Consider the following 21,385-nt stretch of genomic DNA (forward strand, 5'->3'; position numbering starts at 1 on the left):
GCGAGTGTTTTGTTTTTGTCTTTGTACATACAAGCAGGGAGAAGTGGTTCAGTCTGTCTTCTTCATTCAGCACTTTCAGGTGAAGGCTTATCCTGGAAACACAGGAATACAACACACACACACACAGACAGACACGGAGAGAACCGGCAGAATACAACTTAGAACATGGCACCTTTAGTGGCAGACCTGACAATTCTTTAGGTGAGCGAAAGAATTTAGTACAGAAGTAAACAACTAATAAATAAAACAAAAATCTTTTCCAGTCGTTTTTCCTTTCAGTCTCCTCAAAATGCTGCTCAGTTTAGTGAAGGTCTGCTGATTGACGTGGTCAGTCTAAGACCTTTCATTTCTCTTCCCTGATGAAGTCCTTTGTCGTGTTCTTGGTCACTGTCTCGCTTCACTGATGAAGCTCTTCCCGATAGATCGGATGCATTTCTGCTGTTCCAGAAGCAGCCGTGCAAACCCAAGCCATGACACTACCACCACCATGTTTCACTGAGCTAGCATGTTGTGGATCATGAGCTCATCTTTTCTTTCTCCACACTGTCCAGCACCTTTGGTAGAAGGTCATCATGGTTCTAGAGTTTTTGTGGCTCATCTCAATTCAATTTTTTAACAATGAACATTGTCTCAAAGCAGCTGTACAGAAGTATAGAAACATGATTACTTATGGTTACTATTTTATCCCGAATGAGTAAACCTGAGGCGATGGTGGTGAGGAAAAACTCCCGAGTTTGATGTGAGGAAGAAACCTTGAGGTTTAGAAGAGAACCTCATCATCATTTGGGTGACGCTGGTGGTGGCTCAAGTGGTTTAAGGCTCTGTGTCAATGACCAGAAGATGCCAAGCTGCCACTGATGGGCCCTTGAGCAAGGGCCCCTGTTCCAGGGGCGCTGTATCATGGCTGACCCTGCGCTCTGACCCCAACCCCCCAAGGATGGGATATGCGAAGAAAGAATTTCGCTGTGCTGTAATGTCTATGTGACCAATAAAGACTACTTAACTTAACACTGGACAGTAAATAATATAAATGTTGATAATGTCCTTTCTACAACAGCAGCCAAGAGTCTTGTGGAACTTAAAGGTCAGTGTAGTTTCTGAGTTCATTAGTCACTAATTCCTTCCTGCCGAAAGCTGATAGCAGTTAAAAAGACAGCGTGATGGTCTCCAGGTGGTTCTATCCACAGCAGTCCCCTGGGTCACAAGCTGTCCACACAGATCTCTCCACAGCAGCATCTCTGTCCTTCTGATTCTTATTGCTGATGAGAGCTTTGTTTGTATTACAGGCATAACATTATGACCACCTGCTTAATATTGTGTTGGTCCCCCTTTTGCTGCCAAAACAGCTCTGACCTGTTGAGGCATGGACTCCACTAGATACCTGAAGGTGTGCTGTGGTATCTGGCACCTAGATGTTAGCAGCAGATCCTTTAAGTCCTGTAAGTTGCCAGGTGGGGGTCTCCATGGATCGGACTTCGGTTAGGATTAAGGTTGGTCATAATGTTATGACCAACTGATCGGTGTATAGCGTCCATACCACAAGTTAGAAAGCTCTCAACGTGACTTAAAGGACACTTTTGATAGATACTGACCACTGCAGACCGGGAACACCCCACAAGAGCTGCAGTTTTGGAGAAGCTCTGATCCAGTGGTCTAGCCATCACAATTCGGCCCTTCATCAAACTCTCAAATCCTTACACTTGTCCATTTTTCCTGCTTCATCATCAACTTTGAGGACAAAATGTTGACTTGCTGCCTCTAATATATCCCACCCACTAACAGGTGCCATGATGAGGAGATCATCAGTCACCAGTCAGTGGTCATAATGTTATGCCTGATGGTTTATTTCTGCTCTTCTTCAGATATTAAATTGTAATACCTTCGCTCCTGCCCCTTGGAGGATGTTGAGGCCATGGTCTGTTGTTTTGTTGTTCTTGAGTTTTTCTTCACAGCTCACAATGTTTCTGTCATCACCTGCCTCGGATACGTTCCTCAGATATGTCCTGTTGGTGGTTTCTTTCTTTTTCAGAATTGTTAATGGTTGTTGACCATGACCTCGAAAACCTAATATAAAGCACTGCACCCTTCACAAGTGAAACCCAAGAGTAGGCATTCAGCAAAAAGGAGCCATGTTCTGAGAAAATAAAAGCTGATCGATCTCTGGATTTCAAACCCAGATGTTTTCATTGTCCAGCAAGAAACAAAAAAGTTCCAGTGTTTTCAGGGGGGACCGTCATCATACATTTCCTCATCTATATATGGAGCATTACATCACATCAGTAGCTTCATTATTTATACTACTACTATATTCTAGTTGCATTACAAGCTGCAGCCCCCAGCCATACATTTTAATGCTATTGTAAGCAGATTAATTGATGCAAACCCTCACTTGGCATGGGTGGAGAGTCTAACACAACCACTCCAAAATCTCCCATAGGTGTAGAGATCTGGTGACTGTGAAGGGCATAAGGTACGATTTACATTCATGCTGTCAGGACAGAAAGCTTTCAGCGCAGGATGATCAGTAAGTACTGGATTGTATTCGATTCTTCTTTTGCTCTAAACTCCTGAAGACAAACAGAAACCAAATAGACGTAATTCATCCATTAGTAATAGGACACGCCCCTTTTCACATCTTAATAATAATAAAAAAAATTTTTTTTGAATTTTTATAAAAATACAAAGCTTCTTACCTTTTTGTTTGCATTTAAAATACTTTGTCATCACCCCCTTTTCCCCAAAACACACACACAGCAGCGGTTTCAGAATAATAGTCATGTTTACTATGACACTAATGCAGGCGGCAGGTAAAGACCATTACTGAATCACAAAAAACATCAGGCACAGATGAGATACAAAAAAAAATATTTATATATATATATATATATATATATATATATATATATATATATATATATATATATATATATATATATATATATATGAAATACAGCTGCATTCCCATCTTTCTTATATAATAATTATTATAGAAAGTCGACAGCTCGTCCTTCCCATGCTCGCTCTTCTCTTTTCTCGGCGCCGCTCGTTTAACCTCACGCCATCCGTCCATGCAAGTGTTTCATTTTGGAAACGAACGTAAGAGACACAGACGCTGCTTTTACAGTGTGATATTCGTAATAGCAGTTGCTCTGAAGTCTTTCGATCTTTTCCTCCCACGTGTTGTCACTACACGAGTAAAGAGAAGGCATTGTGAGGATCTGCTGAGGAAAATCACATGACGAACAAAAACCACTTTTTCGGTTTAGCTCCCAATTGTACTCTTTCACTTTTTCTTTTTCTTTTTTTGTGTGTTCCAAAACAGCTTTTAACACGCCCTAGTCGACTTCTCGTAACAAACGAACGTTTCACACCACGGTGCTGCTGCAATCCTCGCTTCTGATTGGTCAGAAAGTGTTGATTCATGTTCTGTAGCACTGAAGGTGCTCTTGTTACTTTAGTAACTGGGTTAAATGTCTGGAAGGAGTCTCCAGTGTCGGGGCTTTGTAACAGTCAGTAAGTTTTCCGACACGGGAAAGCCTTTAGTTATAACATCTGTCATCTATAAACTACAAATGAGTGGCTTGTGAATGTTTATAGCTGCTATAGTATAAGTGATGACAGGATCATTCTAAACGCGTTATATATAAACACGCTGTATTTTTTTTTTTTTTTTCTTAAAAAAAAGGATGAAAGACGGAATGAAAGGATTGCCACTAGGGTGAAGTGGACAAGGGGGTGTTAAGGAAGCGTTATTGGAACACAGCCTCTTCTGAGTAAAGAAGCCAGCATAACGAATACTATAACAAATGGTCGTTATTATAACTATATACCAATACAAATGAGCAGGGTTTTGTGTACAACCCTTAATTCCTGCGCTCTGATTATTGGGAGGGAAAAAAAAAAAAAAAAAACAGTAAAGCAACAGACATTCTGGGTAAAAGACATCAACACTGCTGTTGATGGAACATTCTTCTTTAAACACGAAACTCCCAAAAAGCACAGCAGCAAGTAACGTGGGTCCAGAAGTGGCATGAAATCAAAGTCAGTCGAATTTTCCTTTCTTTTTTTTTTTTAGCTTATCAAATCAAAAACCTTTTTTACGTTTCCGTCCTCGGCCGTACCGACACTCCAAACTTCAAATACTGCTGAAGTTGTACAGACACATTACAAAAAAAACAAAAACAAAACAGACTATAATACAGGCTATGGTATGATACAAAGAAATTGCTATGCATCATTTTTAAAATGATGAACTGCCAAAACAAAGCGAGAAAAAAAAAAAATAATATATTGACACCAGGACGACAGCAAATATACCCCTGAGATGATCCGATATAATAATCCTCGTACAGACGCAAGACGCAGCTTTCTGCTCTCGGAACGGGATTTCGCTTTTGCGCTACTGAAAGCTTGAAGGCACAAATAAACCCCGAGGATTCGCTTCACCCGGGACTTCACACTGCACCGCCGCTGGCTCCGTCCCAATCTGCCTGCACCTCGCGCACACACACACACAGCACCACTGACACGGGGCAGGTGGTTAAAGAAGTGTCAGTCAACTTCCACTGAGATCCGGGACTGAGACGAGGCAGCGGTTGAGGGAGGAGGAGACGAGCGGAAATAAGAGTCGAATTACGTTATTACTTTTTTTCTTTTTTCTTTTTTTTAATACAGGCAGTGATGCGAAGTTTAAAGGCCACTATTTCGCAAGGACGAAATAATAAATTCACAAGCGAGAAACGTGTCATCTGTCATTTTTAAAAAGGACTGGCTAGCTGCTTTTGGCCCCCGGAAAACAAGCCACGCCCCCTCATCCGAAACAATATCACTTAAAGGGGTTCTAATTCTTTTCTTTTTTGGGGGGGTATGGGCTGATGTCCACACATTTCACATCCTGAACTGACGAAACTTCCATTTTAGACCTTTCTGGGGAATACACTCATACTGCCCCTTCCGTATCGACCCGAGATTCGGGGTTAACCCGAGAGAACCTGTTTAAAAAAAAAAAAACTTCCTGGTCACGAGCCCTGGATTTAAGGCCGATCGATTGATAGTCATCGACTAGAGAAAAGAAAAGGGGTGAAAATAGGATGCAGGACTGGAAGTAGCGTGATATTGTTATTTTTTCCTCTTCTGTGATCTCTCTTCATCTTATTGTTCTACCCCAACATATATTTATACATAGATTCATTTATATATAGATTTCTGAATAACATCGAGTATTATATTAAAACAAGACTTTCTCCCCGCCCCCCCCAAAAAAAGGTTATTATGCACAATATATAAATGTATCTTACAAGACTATACAAGGTTTTTAAGTCACAATGAATTACAGATACATCCAAGCACTCGACGCGTTACCTTTGGTTTGAAGGTTAGTTTACGATGAACGTAAGAATGACGATAAAGAGAATATAGAGATGGGTTTGCGGCAACCGGTTTGCGCGCAAACCTCGCTATGATGGAGAGAGAGAAAAAAAACAAAACAATTCAAGTTTGAACACTTTCACAAGTGTGACACAAACCCCGAGCTGCACGACACTGATATCAGAATATTTCTCACATGTGGACTGAGAAAAAGGAGGGGGGGGGGGAAGGGGGCAAGCTGGGTATTAGTTCGAGTTTCTCATTCAACTGTGTGCAAGTCATTTTATAAACTGCTACAACTCGTACACCAAGCCACGACTCGCTGAAGGGGATTGCAAAGTGGCAGGCTGCGAGAAGAAAATCCTCTCCTCTCCTCCACTTCCTTTTCTTTTACTCCTTCCTGCTTTTTCTTCCTTCTTCCCAGCGAGGGGACAAAAAAGCCGAGCAGGAAAGTGGTGCTTCACCTGCAGACATGTGCCTTCTGGATGAAAAAAAAAAGAGCATGAGATCTCTTTTTATTCTTTTGGCACCTCGATTCTTACTCCCTCCCTCGCTCTCGGTCACTCGCTGTCCGTCTCCAGCTCTGTGTCGGACCACTCGACGGGTGCGAGGCGTCCGGTTTGCTGTGCGTACTCGATCACGGCTCGGTAGCAGAAGTAATACTGGTCCCACGTCTGAATGCTGAAGGCGCGCTGGGTGCGCATGCGCCGCACCGTCTGCTTCACATCCACCGTGGCAATGTCCTCAAGACGCGAGAGACAAATGTCCAGCGTGCAGAATGTACCTGAGGGAGAGAGAGAGAGAGAGAGAGAGAGAGAGAGGTGCAGATGGATGATCAGAACTTAATATGATACTAAAAGACGTTTAAGTAGCATGTGTGCATGTTGCTTTGGAAAGAAACAGCAGTATATGAACCCACCTGTCCTTCCAATTCCAGCACTGCAGTGTACGACTATGGGAGGACCCCCGGGAGGTCCCGTCCAATCGGGAAATATCGTTCGCAGCGCCAGCTCTTGCCTTTGCTTCACCTCGGCCCGGAAATCCAACATGGCCGATGCAGATTTTGGAACCCCAAAATCCGGCCAGCTCATGTAGAGATAATGAGACACCTCTCTACACTCGCCGGTCTGTGTGTGGGAGAGACAGGACAAATAAAATACACCAACAAAAATGTTATAGAATGAATAAAACTCAGGGAGTTTAAGGTGCTGTTATAGGCAAATACATCAAGAGCTGGTGCACACAGGGTGATGCAATAAAGCCAGACACCAAGCCAAGATGCTAGTTAGCAGCCCAAAGATGATTATTTTCCAATAACAGAGCATCCACAAATGCTTTATTCCACCTGAACCAGAGCAAATAGCATAAGCTAAACATTTAGATTAATGTTTACAACTGGTATGTTATACAATTTATCCATTAAGTAAGTAAGTAGCAGAAAGGAAGGAAGTATAGAAGGAAGGAAAGAAGGAATACCAAAACTTTTGGCAATATAGTATAGTATAGATAGACAGACAAACAGATAGCTATTGTAGATGCTAAGAGTGATAAACTCCCGACCCCCAATATCATCTGCGCGATGCAAATTACGTCAATGACCCACCTTTGTGTGTTTAAGTAATTTGTGTTAAATTATTTTACCGCGTAAAGGATTTTGCATGCATTAACGTTGACAGCCCTAATATATATATATATATATATATATATATATATATATATATACACACTGTATTTTTTAATAATGTTCTGATTAGTAACGAGTGGTTCTGCTCTGTCATGGCCTGCAGAAGATTTTGTTGTCATGTTATGATGCAGCAAGACATAAAAGGGAGGTTTAGAAAAGAGGAAGTAATGTACCTGACTGTTATACAGCTCCAGATGCGACAGTTTAAAATCCTGAAACATCTCAATGTGGACGTTTCTCACCAGGAAGTACCCATACTCCTCTGTGCGGCCGGCTTCCAGGGGCCAGTACTGTCCGCACTTCACTCGGCCTCGCTCCACAACTCTGAGAGAGAGAGAACAAATACTTCTTTCAATTTAAGCAGAGATATTCCTCAGAGAGAAGTGTTGTAAATATGTGAACAGTATATCCAGTAGTGTGTGAAAGGTGGAAAGGTGTTTCAGCCCTGTCTACCTTGTTGTCATGACGATGATTAACACCACTTGCTCCCAAACCATTCGCCAAAAGTCACCATATGTTTTTGGCAAAGGCCCTAAAATCACAAACAGAAAACTCATTATTATGGCACAAACACAAACACTATAATGCTCATCACTGGCTGACACCAAGCACAATATCTACAGCATTTTAATATCCGTGTCCACTTTTGTAAGCCATAATGTGAATATCAGGAAAACAAGCTTGAAGCCCAGTCTGGTTCCTCTCAAGGTTTCTTCCTCATATCGTCTCTGGGAGTATTTCTTCGGCACATTTTCCTCTGGCTTGCTCATTAGGGACACGTTTAATACAGATCTAAATATATAAAGCTGCTTTGTGATTGCGTCCTTTGTTAAAAGCGCTATAGAAATAAAATTGGATGGAAATGTTCTGTTCCAGCCTGACGAGAGGCAAAATGCGAAGCGAAAAACATTTCCAAAACAATCGAGATATTAGAAAGTGGTAGCTGAATTTAGCGCATTTTCCCCAGTTTCTTACCCTGAGTGGCAATGTACGCATTCTTCATCTTGTAGCCGTCCATGAAGCTTGCGTTAATGTAGTCTGAAGTCTGAAAGGAAAAGCAGGAAAAAGTCAGACTCTAATGTATCTTTCCATCTCAGAGCTTACAGTCTAATAGAAAGAGCAGTCAAAGAATACCAGGATCATATAAACACAAGTGCACTGTATACATTAGCTGAATTCTTTTTCTTTTCATGAGCTAGCTAAAAGAAAGTATATTATTCTGGACACCTTTATGGATGTTCAAAACAAATGATTTTAAACAAATGTTAAAACAATGTAAAAAAAAAAAAAAATCTAAATATATATACACACACACACACACACTCAGGTTAATAACTAAGCCAGCATTGTTTAATTTAATAATCATCATAATCGAATCCAAAAATAGATTTGGTCTGGTTTAGCACTGCCATGATGTTCTGTAGCAGAGGCAGATCATGGTCCAGCAGTATTGTGTCCAGTTTACCAACCTGTAGGCATATATCAGCATTGCATAAAATCTGATATGTTTCTCAGAACCTGATGTAGTTATGGTGAGAGCATGCGAGTGCCGACTGACAACAGATCACAGGGACACAGCCTGTCTTAATGTGTGTCCCGGACTCGGCATCTTACGCTTACAGACTTAACATTCTTCTTACTGAAATATACTTACTGAGAAAATAAAATATTAAATTCTAATATGCTGAATGTTGAAGATGCTGCTGACCTCGTCGTCGTCGTCATTGAGTGGGCAAAGTCGGACACGGGACTCGTCCAAGCAGAGCACGTCACTGTAGCGGTTTTTGACCTGATTAGCTGGTCTCCTGTTGAGACAAACAAACATCAACAAGGTTATGCGAGCTGTTCACATGGATCCAACCGCGGGTCTGGACACAAAACACAGAATAGCCTGCTACAGTGGTTTTAGGAAGAAAACTCTCACTTCCAAAACTCTTACTCCATAACACACTCATCACCATCTTAACACACTTATCACTATCCCTAATACACTCATCACTATCCCTAATACACTCATCACTATCCCTAATACACTCATCACTATCCCTAATACACTCATCACTATCCCTAACACACTCATCACTACCCTAATACACTCATCACCATATTAACACACTTATCACTATCCCTAATACACTCATCACTATCCCTAATACACTCATCACTATCCCTAACACACTCATCACTACCCTAATACACTCATCACCATATTAACACACTTATCACTATCCCTAATACACTCATCACTATATTAATACTCATCACTATATTAATACACTCATCACTACCCTAATACACTCATCACTATCCTAATACACTCATCACTACCCTAATACACTCATCACTACCCTAATACACTCATCACTACCCTAATACACTCATCACTACCTTAATACTCATCACTATCTTAATACACTCATCACTACCCTAATACACTCATCACTATCCCTAATACACTCATCACTACCCTAATACACTCATCACTACCCTAATACACTCATCACTACCCTAATACACTCATCACTACCCTAATACACTCATCACTACCCTAATACACTCATCACTACCCTAATACACTCATCACTATCTTAATACACTCATCACTATCCCTAATACACTCATCACTATCTTAATACACTCATCACTATCCCTAATACACTCATCACTATCCCTAATACACTCATCACTATCCCTAATACACTCATCACTACCCTAATACACTCATCACTACCCTAATACACTCATCACCACCCTAATACACTCATCACTATCTTAATACACTCATCACTATCCCTAATACACTCATCACTATCCCTAATACACTCATCACCACCCTAATACACTCATCACCACCCTAATACACTCATCACTATCTTAATACACTCATCACTATCCCTAATACACTCATCACTATCCCTAATACACTCATCACTATCCCTAATACACTCATCACTATCCCTAATACACTCATCACTATCCCTAATACACTCATCACCACCCTAATACACTCATCACCACCCTAATACACTCATCACCATCTTAACACACTCATCACTACCCTAATACACTCATCACTACCCTAATACACTCATCACTACCCTAATACACTCATCACTACCCTAATACACTCATCACTACCCTAATACACTCATCACTACCCTAATACACTCATCACTACCCTAATACACTCATCACCATCTTAACACACTCATCACTACCCTAATACACTCATCACTACCCTAATACACTCATCACTACCTTAATACACTCATCACTACCCTAATACACTCATCACTATATTAATACTTATCACTACCCTAATACACTCATCACTACCCTAATACACTCATCACTAGCCTAATACACTCATCACTATCCCTAACACACTCATCACTACCCTAATACACTCATCACCATCTTAATACACTCATCATTACCCTAATACACTCATCACTATCCCTAACACACTCATCACCACCCTAATACACTCATCACCATCTTAATACACTCATCATTACCCTAATACACTCATCACCACCCTAATACACTCATCACTACCCTAATACACTCATCACTACCCTAATACACTCATCACTACCCTAATACACTCATCACCATCTTAACACACTCATCACTACCCTAATACACTCATCACTACCCTAATACACTCATCACTACCCTAATACACTCATCACTACCCTAATACACTCATCACTACCCTAATACACTCATCACTATATTAATACTTATCACTAGCCTAATACACTCATCACTAGCCTAATACACTCATCACTAGCCTAATACACTCATCACTATCTTAATACACTCATCACTACCCTAATACACTCATCACTACCCTAATACTCATCACTAGCCTAATACACTCATCACTATCCCTAATACACTCATCACTATCCCTAATACACTCATCACTATCCCTAACACAATCACTACCCTAATACACTCATCACCATCTTAATACACTCATCACTACCCTAATACACTCATCACTACCCTAATACACTCATCACTATCCCTAACACACTCATCACTATCCCTAATACACTCATCACTACCCTAATACACTCATCACTACCCTAATACACTCATCACTACAATTGTAAAACACTCTTCACCATCTTAATGCACTCATCACATCGTAATACACTCATCACTACCACATTAATGGAATTAAGCATAAAAGCTGCTTCCTGTATCCACTATTCATTTTTCCTTAGAATATTAATTGAACGTAATTTATATCAATCCACTCGTCATAATCTACTGTAGGCCCAGTCATCCTCATTATAACATTAATGTATTCATCACTGACTTAATACTCATCACCACCACTGACCTAATCATCAACTTAATTTATTCATACTCATCACTCTCACTTTGAGTAATCAAATGCTCCAGCAGGCAGCTCTTTCCGGATCTCCTCGTACTCCTGGTAGATGCCTTTCTTCTTCTTGGTTTTGACGTGCTGTACCAGCTCCTGCACAGTCATCCCCCCGGGCTCAGCTGTATGTATCGATGCCGTTCCAAGTGGCCAACTTGTCTCGTGGGCTGGGCTACGTGACAGGGGTGTTGGCCTCGACGACTTCTGAGGAAGGGGCGGAACTCCGTCTCGGGCTTCCGCTTCCTCACCAAGAAAGTCAGCTTCCTGCTCAGCGCCGTTGCCATCTCGTCGGCAGTCGTTCATGCCTCCCGTTGACGCTGACATTGAATCCGTGTTATGTTTGTGGTGTAGGGGCGTGTCTGGGGGTGTATCTGATTGAGGGGGTGGAGCCTGACGACCGTTGGCGATGTTGGCATTTGAGCCCAGTGGTGTTAGGCCATTCCAATGAGTGTGCCGGTGGTTCTGAGGATTAGCGTTGCCGTCGTCAAGGTTGTTCCCAAGCAACGTGGCACCCGGGTTGGCGTTGGCCGTCTGGTTTTGATCCTGGCAGTAGGAGTGCAGCAGGCCGTCCAAACAGTCTGTGTTACCATCAGTGGAGTTGTTCAGGGTGGAATTAACACATGACTGGATCCAGGCCATGTGGCTGTACTGTGATGAGCCCCCCAGGTGCTCCGGGAGCGAGCTGACTGGGATGTGATTGGCCAGTTCATGAGCTTTTACTGTACACACCTACAATGAAGAGCCATTTAATTAATATTAGCACAGAATATTAGCATAAGTGACAATTTAACTTACAACAGTGATTCAAATAACATTTAGTGATTTGTCAGGTCTTTCAGCTGAAACTATAGCTTCCTCTAATGGGTATTATTTAAGTAGGGTGTGAATACTTACTCTCTCTCTGAGTTTCTCTCGCACGAAAAGACGCAGCACAGCAAACGGCGCTCGAAACCAGAGTGGCGACGACACGATGAACACGCACTTTAACCTGGCAGGAAACGCTCCCTGGATCAGACAGACATAACGGACGTTAGCTTTGATGCTAAGATAGACGGCATTCTCTTCTTCACTGGACAGAAAACACTGGGACACTTACTTTGAGCAGGTTTAAAATTTTGACACAGAGCTCGTAGTCGAAGTTGCTGTAGGTGGAGTTGGTCATGTCGTAGATGAATATAAGACCATCTCTTTGTGTCTGAATGCTAAAGAGGGCAGAAATACAGATGCAGGAGGGGTTAATAAAAAAGACGTGATAAACCATTACAAAAAATATATTAGTTCAGCAAAAATAGAGGGAGGAAAACTAAAAGTAATTATAAGAATAATTTCAGAGCTTTAACATAACCAGTTTAATGAACTGTCTGGTGATCTGCTTAATAAATCCACATTTATTTAGGATTCGGACAAAAGCAGTGAGGAAGCGGATCTGAAAGCAGTTCACAATTCACACCCAGCTTTAATACTTAATCAGATTTCCTGTTTCACTTCTGATAAATACTGATAAGTAGCTGATTTCTTGCTACAGCACAATCCCGCCAGTCCTCACCGAGAGACGCATGAACACCTTTTCAATGAAAACAAAACTGACCGATTATCAACTAATGCCCTTCCATTTCATACATTCAGCTGTTTATTCTTCCTTAAAACACTAAAACACGTCTGTACACCAGCTGAGTTGGTTGTTTACTGAGGGGACAAAAAAAAAAAGAGTTCTGAAACATCAGGGTGCAATTTCAACAATGATTTATTTCCAGTGAACTGAAAACAGTTTCAGTCTCAGACTCTACCTCTCTATGGCTTTGTCCAGTTGATAGATGATGGCTTGAAGAACAGCCTTATGGGTAGTGACGTCAGGGCGGTGGAGACGGGCAGTGAAGAGTGCCAAGGCTGCACCCTTAGCGTCACGCCCTGGCTGTGCGCACACACACACACACACACTTATAAACACAGGAACAAGCTGCAGCTATTTACTCATAATGCACATGAACTGGACAGATGGACACAAACACAGAGCATGACCTGAGCACATCTGCTGTACAGCACTAGAAACACTCTTCCATACAAAAATCACGACTCAACGTCACTAATAACACATTATGACTTTTACACTTTCACTTATTGACCATGTATGAAAGCAGAAAGACTTTTATTTTTAAGCTCTGACTTACCAGGACTGTAAATTTGCCACTCAGTAACTCAGTCCTCAAAGGTTCTTCGTTTGGGTTAATATTGTAGATCCCTTCCTTTATTCTAGTATTCTGAAGAGACAACACACACACACACCAAGATCAAAGCCAAAGCTAATGTTTATCTATACTTTAAAATATGATCTCAACCTTTAAAAAATATATGATCGGATCTGTTGTGTATAATCTGCTCTGGTCTATTTATACTCAAGTACAACTGTAAATAACGTCTGGAACAATTATACGCGTGTTGGAGCAGTATTTTCCGTCTTGGAATTTTTTAATATCCAATTTTAGTACAGCTGGCAGTTCATTGTTTGGCCCAAAATAAACTGTGGGATTAAATTACTCCAAGCTGACGAAGCTCGCTCGTGAACGCTGCGATTCACAGAACTCATGTTTAGTTAGTGTTACTAGCAGAACGTCGGCCATTTCGGGAAGCGTCCCTGGCTGCGGATCGCGGTGGAATGATTCTTAATGGTATTTTCATAATCTGTTGTCTCAGCATCCCGGGGACTAGACGCATTACCCACGATGCCGTGAGGAAGAAGCCTATCCCCATGATGGCCATTGATTTTCTTTCCTTCCGTCGCAGCCCTACAACACTGATGGGTATTTTCGCCAAATGGTTTCTCCTGAATAAACAACAAATGAAAATGGTACACCTAGGTCCATCTGCTTCTTTATTTAACAAAAAAAACACCTGTTTATACAAAACTGTACAATGAGCAGTTTACCTGTCAGAATGAAGAATGGGACCGTGATAGCAAACATGAAACGATCGACAGAAGAGCAGCGCTAAACGGTGTGTGTGTGTTTACCTTTAACTTTACATGTCATTATACCACAGAGCAGCTGAACTCTCAGTTCTGATTGGATGGATTTTCGAGAACAGCAGATCAGAGAATAGCTGTGGATACTTGTTTGAAACCGAAATCAAACCAACAATGTGAGGCTTTCATGGGGAGCGTGTGAAAAGGCACTGTGCTGGTTTATTACCTCAAAGAAAGAGAAGTGAACATCGAAAAAAAAACAGCTACTTAACCAACATTTGTACAGAGAGAGCAACTAATTCTGGCTTTGTAAAACCTGAGACTTAACCTGTAGACCTGAGACCTGACCTGTAGACCTGAGACTTAACCTGTAGACCTGAGACCTGTCCTGTAGACCCGAGACTTAACCTGTAGACCTGAGACTTAACCTGTAGACCTGAGACTTAACCTGTAGACCTGAGACTTAACCTGCAGACTGAGACTTAACCTGTAGACCTGAGACTTTACCTCCAGTAGACTGAGACCTGAGACTTTACCTCCAGTAGACTGAGACCTGAGACTTTACCTGTAGACTGACTCTGTGAGTGTGACTTTACCTGTAGACTGACTCTGTGAGTGTGACTTTACCTGTAGACTGACTCTGTGAGTGTGACTTTACCTGTAGACTGACTGTGAGTGTGACTTTACCTGTAGACTGACTCTGTGAGTGTGACTTTAACTGTAGACTGACTCTGTGAGTGTGACTTTAACTGTAGACTGACTCTGTGAGTGTGACTTTAACTGTAGACTGACTCTGTGAGTGTGACTTTAACTGTAGACTGACTCTGTGAGTGTGACTTTAACTGTAGACTGACTCTGTGAGTGTGACTTTAACTGTAGACTGACTCTGTGAGTGTGACTTTAACTGTAGACTGACTCTGTGAGTGTGACTTTAACTGTAGACTGACTCTGTGAGTGTGACTTTAACTGTAGACTGACTCTGTGAGTGTGACTTTAACTGTAGACTGACTCTGTGAGTGTGACTTTAACTGTAGACTGACTCTGTGAGTGTGACTTTAACTGTAGACTGACTCTGTGAGTGTGACTTTAACTGTAGACTGACTCTGTGAGTGTGACTTTAACTGTAGACTGACTCTGTGAGTGTGACTTTAACTGTAGACTGACTCTGTGAGTGTGACTTTAACTGTAGACTGACTCTGTGAGTGTGACTTTAACTGTAGACTGACTCTGTGAGTGTGACTTTAACTGTAGACTGACTCTGTGAGTGTGACTTTAACTGTAGACTGACTCTGTGAGTGTGACTTTAACTGTAGACTGACTCTGAGTGTGACTTTAACTGTAGACTGACTCTGAGTGTGACTTTAACTGTAGACTGACTCTGAGTGTGACTTTAACTGTAGACTGACTCTGTGAGTGTGACTTTAACTGTAGACTGACTCTGTGAGTGTGACTTTAACTGTAGACTGACTCTGTGAGTGTGACTTTAACTGTAGACTGACTCTGTGAGTGTGACTTTAACTGTAGACTGACTCTCTGAGTGTGATTTTAACTGTAGACTGACTCTCTGAGTGTGACTTTAACTGTAGACTGACTCTCTGAGTGTGACTTTAACTGTAGACTGACTCTCTGAGTGTGACTTTAACTGTAGACTGACTCTGTGACTGTGACTTTACTTGTAGACTGACTCTGTGACTGTGACTTTACTTGTAGACTGACTCTGTGACTGTACTTGTAGACTGACTCTGTGACTGTGACTTTACCTGTAGACTGACTCTGTGAGTGTGACTTTACTTGTAGACTGACTCTGTGACTGTGACTTTACTTGTAGACTGACTCTGTGAGTGTGACTTTACCTGTAGACTGACTCTGTGACTTTACCTGTAGACTGACTCTGTGAGTGTGACTTTACTTGTAGACTGACTCTGTGACTTTACCTGTAGACTGACTCTGTGAGTGTGACTTTACTTGTAGACTGACTCTGTGACTGTGACTTTACCTGTAGACTGACTCTGTGACTGTGACTTTACCTGTAGACTGACTCTGTGACTGTGACTTTACCTGTAGACTGACTCTGTGACTGTGACTTTACCTGTAGACTGACTCTGTGACTGTGACTTTACCTGTAGACTGACTCTGTGACTGTGACTTTATCTGTAGACTGACTCTGTGACTGTGACTTTACTTGTAGACTGACTCTGTGACTGTGACTTTACTTGTAGACTGACTCTGTGACTGTACTTGTAGACTGACTCTGTGACTGTGACTTTACCTGTAGACTGACTCTGTGACTGTGACTTTACCTGTAGACTGACTCTGTGACTGTGACTTTACTTGTAGACTGACTCTGTGACTGTGACTTTACTTGTAGACTGACTCTGTGACTGTGACTTTACTTGTAGACTGACTCTGTGACTGACTTTACCTGTAGACTGACTCTGTGACTGTGACTTTACTTGTAGACTGACTCTGTGACTGTGACTTTACTTGTAGACTGACTCTGTGACTGTGACTTTACTTGTAGACTGACTCTGTGACTGTGACTTTACCTGTAGACTGACTCTGTGACTGTGACTTTACTTGTAGACTGACTCTGTGACTGTGACTTTACTTGTAGACTGACTCTGTGACTGTGACTTTACTTGTAGACTGACTCTGTGACTGTGACTTTACTTGTAGACTGACTCTGTGACTGTACTTGTAGACTGACTCTGTGACTGTGACTTTACCTGTAGACTGACTCTGTGACTGTGACTTTACTTGTAGACTGACTCTGTGACTGTGACTTTACTTGTAGACTGACTATGTGACTGTGACTTTACTTGTAGACTGACTCTGTGACTGTACTTGTAGACTGACTCTGTGACTGTACTTGTAGACTGACTCTGTGACTGTGACTTTACTTGTAGACTGACTCTGTGACTGTGACTTTACTTGTAGACTGACTCTGTGACTGTGACTTTACTTGTAGACTGACTCTGTGACTGTGACTTTACTTGTAGACTGACTCTGTGACTGTGACTTTACTTGTAGACTGACTCTGTGACTGTGACTTTACTTGTAGACTGACTCTGTGACTGTGACTTTACTTGTAGACTGACTCTGTGACTGTGACTTTACTTGTAGACTGACTCTGTGACTGTACTTGTAGACTGACTCTGTGACTGTGACTTTACCTGTAGACTGACTCTGTGACTGTGACTTTACTTGTAGACTGACTCTGTGACTGTGACTTTACTTGTAGACTGACTATGTGACTGTGACTTTACTTGTAGACTGACTCTGTGACTGTACTTGTAGACTGACTCTGTGACTGTACTTGTAGACTGACTCTGTGACTGTGACTTTACTTGTAGACTGACTCTGTGACTGTGACTTTACTTGTAGACTGACTCTGTGACTGTGACTTTACTTGTAGACTGACTCTGTGACTGTGACTTTACTTGTAGACTGACTCTGTGACTGTGACTTTACTTGTAGACTGACTCTGTGACTGTGACTTTACTTGTAGACTGACTCTGTGACTGTGACTTTACTTGTAGACTGACTCTGTGACTGTGACTTTACTTGTAGACTGACTCTGTGACTGTGACTTTACTTGTAGACTGACTCTGTGACTGTGACTTTACTTGTAGACTGACTCTGTGACTGTGACTTTACTTGTAGACTGACTCTGTGACTGTGACTTTACTTGTAGACTGACTCTGTGACTGTGACTTTACTTGTAGACTGACTCTGTGACTGTGACTTTACTTGTAGACTGACTCTGTGACTGTGACTTTACTTGTAGACTGACTCTGTGACTGTGACTTTACCTGTAGACTGACTCTGTGACTGTACTTGTAGACTGACTCTGTGACTGTGACTTTACTTGTAGACTGACTCTGTGACTGTGACTTTACCTGTAGACTGACTCTGTGACTGTGACTTTACTTGTAGACTGACTCTGTGACTGTGACTTTACTTGTAGACTGACTCTGTGACTGTACTTGTAGACTGACTCTGTGACTGTGACTTTACTTGTAGACTGACTCTGTGACTGTGACTTTACCTTGTAAGCCTGGAAGAGATCTATGGCTCGTGAGACGTCAAACTTCCGTGCCATGAGAAACTTGACGGCGGTGATCTGACTGACGAGGGTGGCGTTCTGTGACTGTTCCCGACATCTTAACTCAGCCAGGAACTCCTCCACCGCCTGACACACACACACACAATATTCAACTATGTACTGTGATGCATTCATGACCAGCAGTGTTAATGTCCATGATGCACAAGTGTGAGCAACACAGCGAGATAACAGTGTGTATGTGCAGCATTTCAGGAGGCCAGAAATCATTCTTTATTATAAAAGGCTGCATTTTTAACGTCATGAAAAATGACAACAGACCGTAAAAGAGCCGATTCACTGATTCAGAGTCAACTCCACCTACAGAAAACGGTTCACCAAGCAAAATGGATCAGTGCGTAAAGAAGCTGCACAGTTTGTTTTGGGAAATGTGTCACTTGTAAATCCCGGTGCATTTTTCCCAGTAGCACTTATTACAGAATGTTTCATTTCTAAACTCCAAGAACATTATCAAGGGTTTAGATCAACTAACGAGACGCCCGACGTAACGCAAGGCGACGCTAGTCTGTACTTTTTCGGCTGGTTCTGCGCAACTGCATTTCAAGCCCCCTGATTCATTCAACTCTACCAGAGGAATTCTAAACAAGGGCAAAATTAATACAGGATTCATTTGGCTTGCTGTATTTGTGTGTGTGTGTGTTTATGTGCATGAGGTGAACCGTTTTCTTGAATCAGTGAATCGACTCTTTTCACGATCTGAACCTTGAAGATTTGCCACACACGATATATTAAACTTATGGTGATGCTGAATTTAATGAAACCTTCATTATTGTGTTTTGCATTGTTTATTCCAAAACAGGCGCCACTAAAGTCCTGCATAATCTCATGAGTCCCAGCGCTTAACGAGTGTCCAGATTCACTGAGAAAGACCTTGTGTAACATCAATAAATCGATCGAGACATGGAGAGATGATCGTTTTCAACTCGTCACACAAACAAAGCGGAGAATCTTCATCCAAATCATTCAAGGAAGATGAAAACACATCAGGTAATAAGCATGTTCGAACAGGAACACTGCGCTTTCTGTTTCTCACATTCCCACATCAAATGATCAGAAACTGAAATGTGACTCTTGAAAACAACTCGCGTAAGTCCCGAGGCCAGCGGGAAAGAGTTTCCATACTTTAAAGGAGTATGAAGATTAAAATCATCGAGTGCGTTTTCTTGCACAAAGTCTCGTTAGGAGAATTTGGGGATAATTTTGGGGAAAGTTTACACGCCACGCCGCATTCAAATCTGTCCACAATAAGGATGGATGGAAAAGAGCGAGACTCTTGGATTTCATTTGCATCTTTGTTATAAACAGTATTTCCCACACATCACCAGCCAACCAGAAAATACTTCATCACTGATATGAGGAGACGCTTATTTAACATTTATGGAGCGAGTCTCCAGTCGGTCTCATCACTCCGATAACAGTCTGGATGGATGGATGGATTTCTGACTGCTTGCTGCTTGTTACCAGAGCTGATGCAGCTCTTTCTGATTTTCTGATGAAAGAAGCTTTCGTTCGGCGCATAGGTTTGTGTCCGTCTCCTCAATGCTGAACTACTCCAGAATGGTCTATACACGATTCTTTCTGAATCAGGAAAGGAAGATCGAGAGAAAACAACGACGAATCTTTGAAGTGCAATGGGAGAACAGCATACACCACCACGTCTACAAGACACCGAATGATCATAAACGCTGAACCAGCTTACTCTATGCTGTTATCATCATCATCATCATCATCAGTAGGGCAAGCAACAAGACTCGCTAATAATTCTGCGATTTGTCCACTCCAATCTCATACGCCCAATCCAATTTAATACCGAGTTCTGGTCAGGATCATTTGCGTCCATCTCTAATTCAGCTTTCTGTATTTAGTACCAATACTCCAAATTTGAACACGAGGACAGTTCTTCCTTGAATATCGTGATGTATCGTTTAACCGAGTATCGTTATTACAGGGAGTCACATTAAATCCCGGTCCACTGAGCAGAGCAATAACACACCATCAAATAAACATGTTCAATGAGGCATTTCTAAAGCGATATCCTACTCGTTATGAAGCGTTATAGCTGGCTTATGCGCTGTACAGACGAGACACGAGGAATATTTGAGTAGAATATTTATAATCTTTAGCAGGAATGTGCATGACTGTCTCCATCTCCATCCCTGTCTCAGGTTCAATCCTAAATAAGCTTCTGTTCACCGTCTAGTGTACTAGACTAGCGTTACTGTACACCCAGTTTAGTAAACCTAGACAGGGACTAGAGTGGCATTTGGTCATTCAGCCTTCCTAAACCAGCCTTTTAGCAGACACGCTAACGAGGCTTACTAGCTGGTGGTCCGGGATTGTTTAAAACATACGTTCATTTGTTTCACCTTTGATAAGGTCTTAATTAGAGGGATGTTATTCATGCGTGTCAGCCATTAATTAGCAGCTTAACTATCAAATGTAAGCGCACTATTCCCGGGAGAGTAGTTAGCCTCTTAGCACGCGAGCTGCCGAACACGGGTAGCTAGGCTACACGCTAACGGCTAGAAAACAGCAGCTGGGCCCTGCAAACTATAAACCCTGCGAAGGAAGCAGTCAGTCTTCATTCTCACGAGTTACAGTACGCCTTAAACACGCCGATAAACCGTAACCGCGGAACACGACGAACGCGATAAACCGTGCATGAAGGGGAGGAAGAAAAAAAAAAAAAAAACGTGAAGGTGTCTTACCACCTCTTCTTGGGTTGTCAGGGCTTCCGCCATCTTGAAGCCTGAGCAACGTTTACGGGCGCGCCCTCGAGTGTCGTGAACGCGCCGCCCTCGAGTGCGGTGGAATGAACGCGCCGCTCATTCACGAGACTTAAAAAAAAGG

The 21,385-nt window shown here is 42.0% G+C and overlaps 1 protein-coding gene across 2 annotated transcripts; it reads right to left on the reverse strand.

Moving 5' to 3' along the window:
* Positions 1–3,281: 3,281 nt before the first annotated feature.
* On the reverse strand, positions 3,282–21,355 carry ptpn9b (protein tyrosine phosphatase non-receptor type 9b). Of its 2 annotated transcripts, none has more exons than XM_058384819.1 (13): positions 21,244–21,355; positions 18,461–18,604; positions 13,622–13,711; positions 13,241–13,365; positions 12,550–12,655; positions 12,348–12,458; positions 11,449–12,182; positions 8,760–8,856; positions 8,027–8,096; positions 7,505–7,583; positions 7,225–7,375; positions 6,287–6,494; positions 3,282–6,151 (listed from the first exon to the last, which is right to left on the reverse strand). In XM_058384819.1, the coding sequence occupies exons 1-13, from the start codon at positions 21,274–21,276 to the stop codon at positions 5,928–5,930; spliced, it is 2,172 nt and encodes a 723-aa protein (XP_058240802.1). In that variant the 5' UTR covers positions 21,277–21,355; the 3' UTR covers positions 3,282–5,927. The 2 variants fall into 2 exon arrangements, with proteins under 2 accessions (XP_058240802.1, XP_058240804.1); XM_058384821.1 differs by having other exon boundaries at positions 21,247–21,332.
* Between the last annotated feature and the right edge of the window lie 30 nt (positions 21,356–21,385).

Source organism: Hemibagrus wyckioides, linkage group LG29 (genome assembly GCF_019097595.1).
Source record: "Hemibagrus wyckioides isolate EC202008001 linkage group LG29, SWU_Hwy_1.0, whole genome shotgun sequence".
NCBI classification, from domain to species: domain Eukaryota; kingdom Metazoa; phylum Chordata; class Actinopteri; order Siluriformes; family Bagridae; genus Hemibagrus; species Hemibagrus wyckioides.

Bases quoted from the DNA above. Each gene is read 5' to 3' on its own strand.
- ptpn9b (XM_058384819.1), bottom strand. From the start codon at position 21,276: ATGGCGGAAGCCCTGACAACCCAAGAAGAGGTG. The intron at 7,584-8,026 runs GTAAGAAACTGG...TTGTGATTTTAG, and splicing joins TGCGTACATTGCCACTCAGG to GGCCTTTGCCAAAAACATAT. The intron at 6,152-6,286 runs GTGGGTTCATAT...TCTCTCCCTCAG, and splicing joins TGCTGGAATTGGAAGGACAG to GTACATTCTGCACGCTGGAC.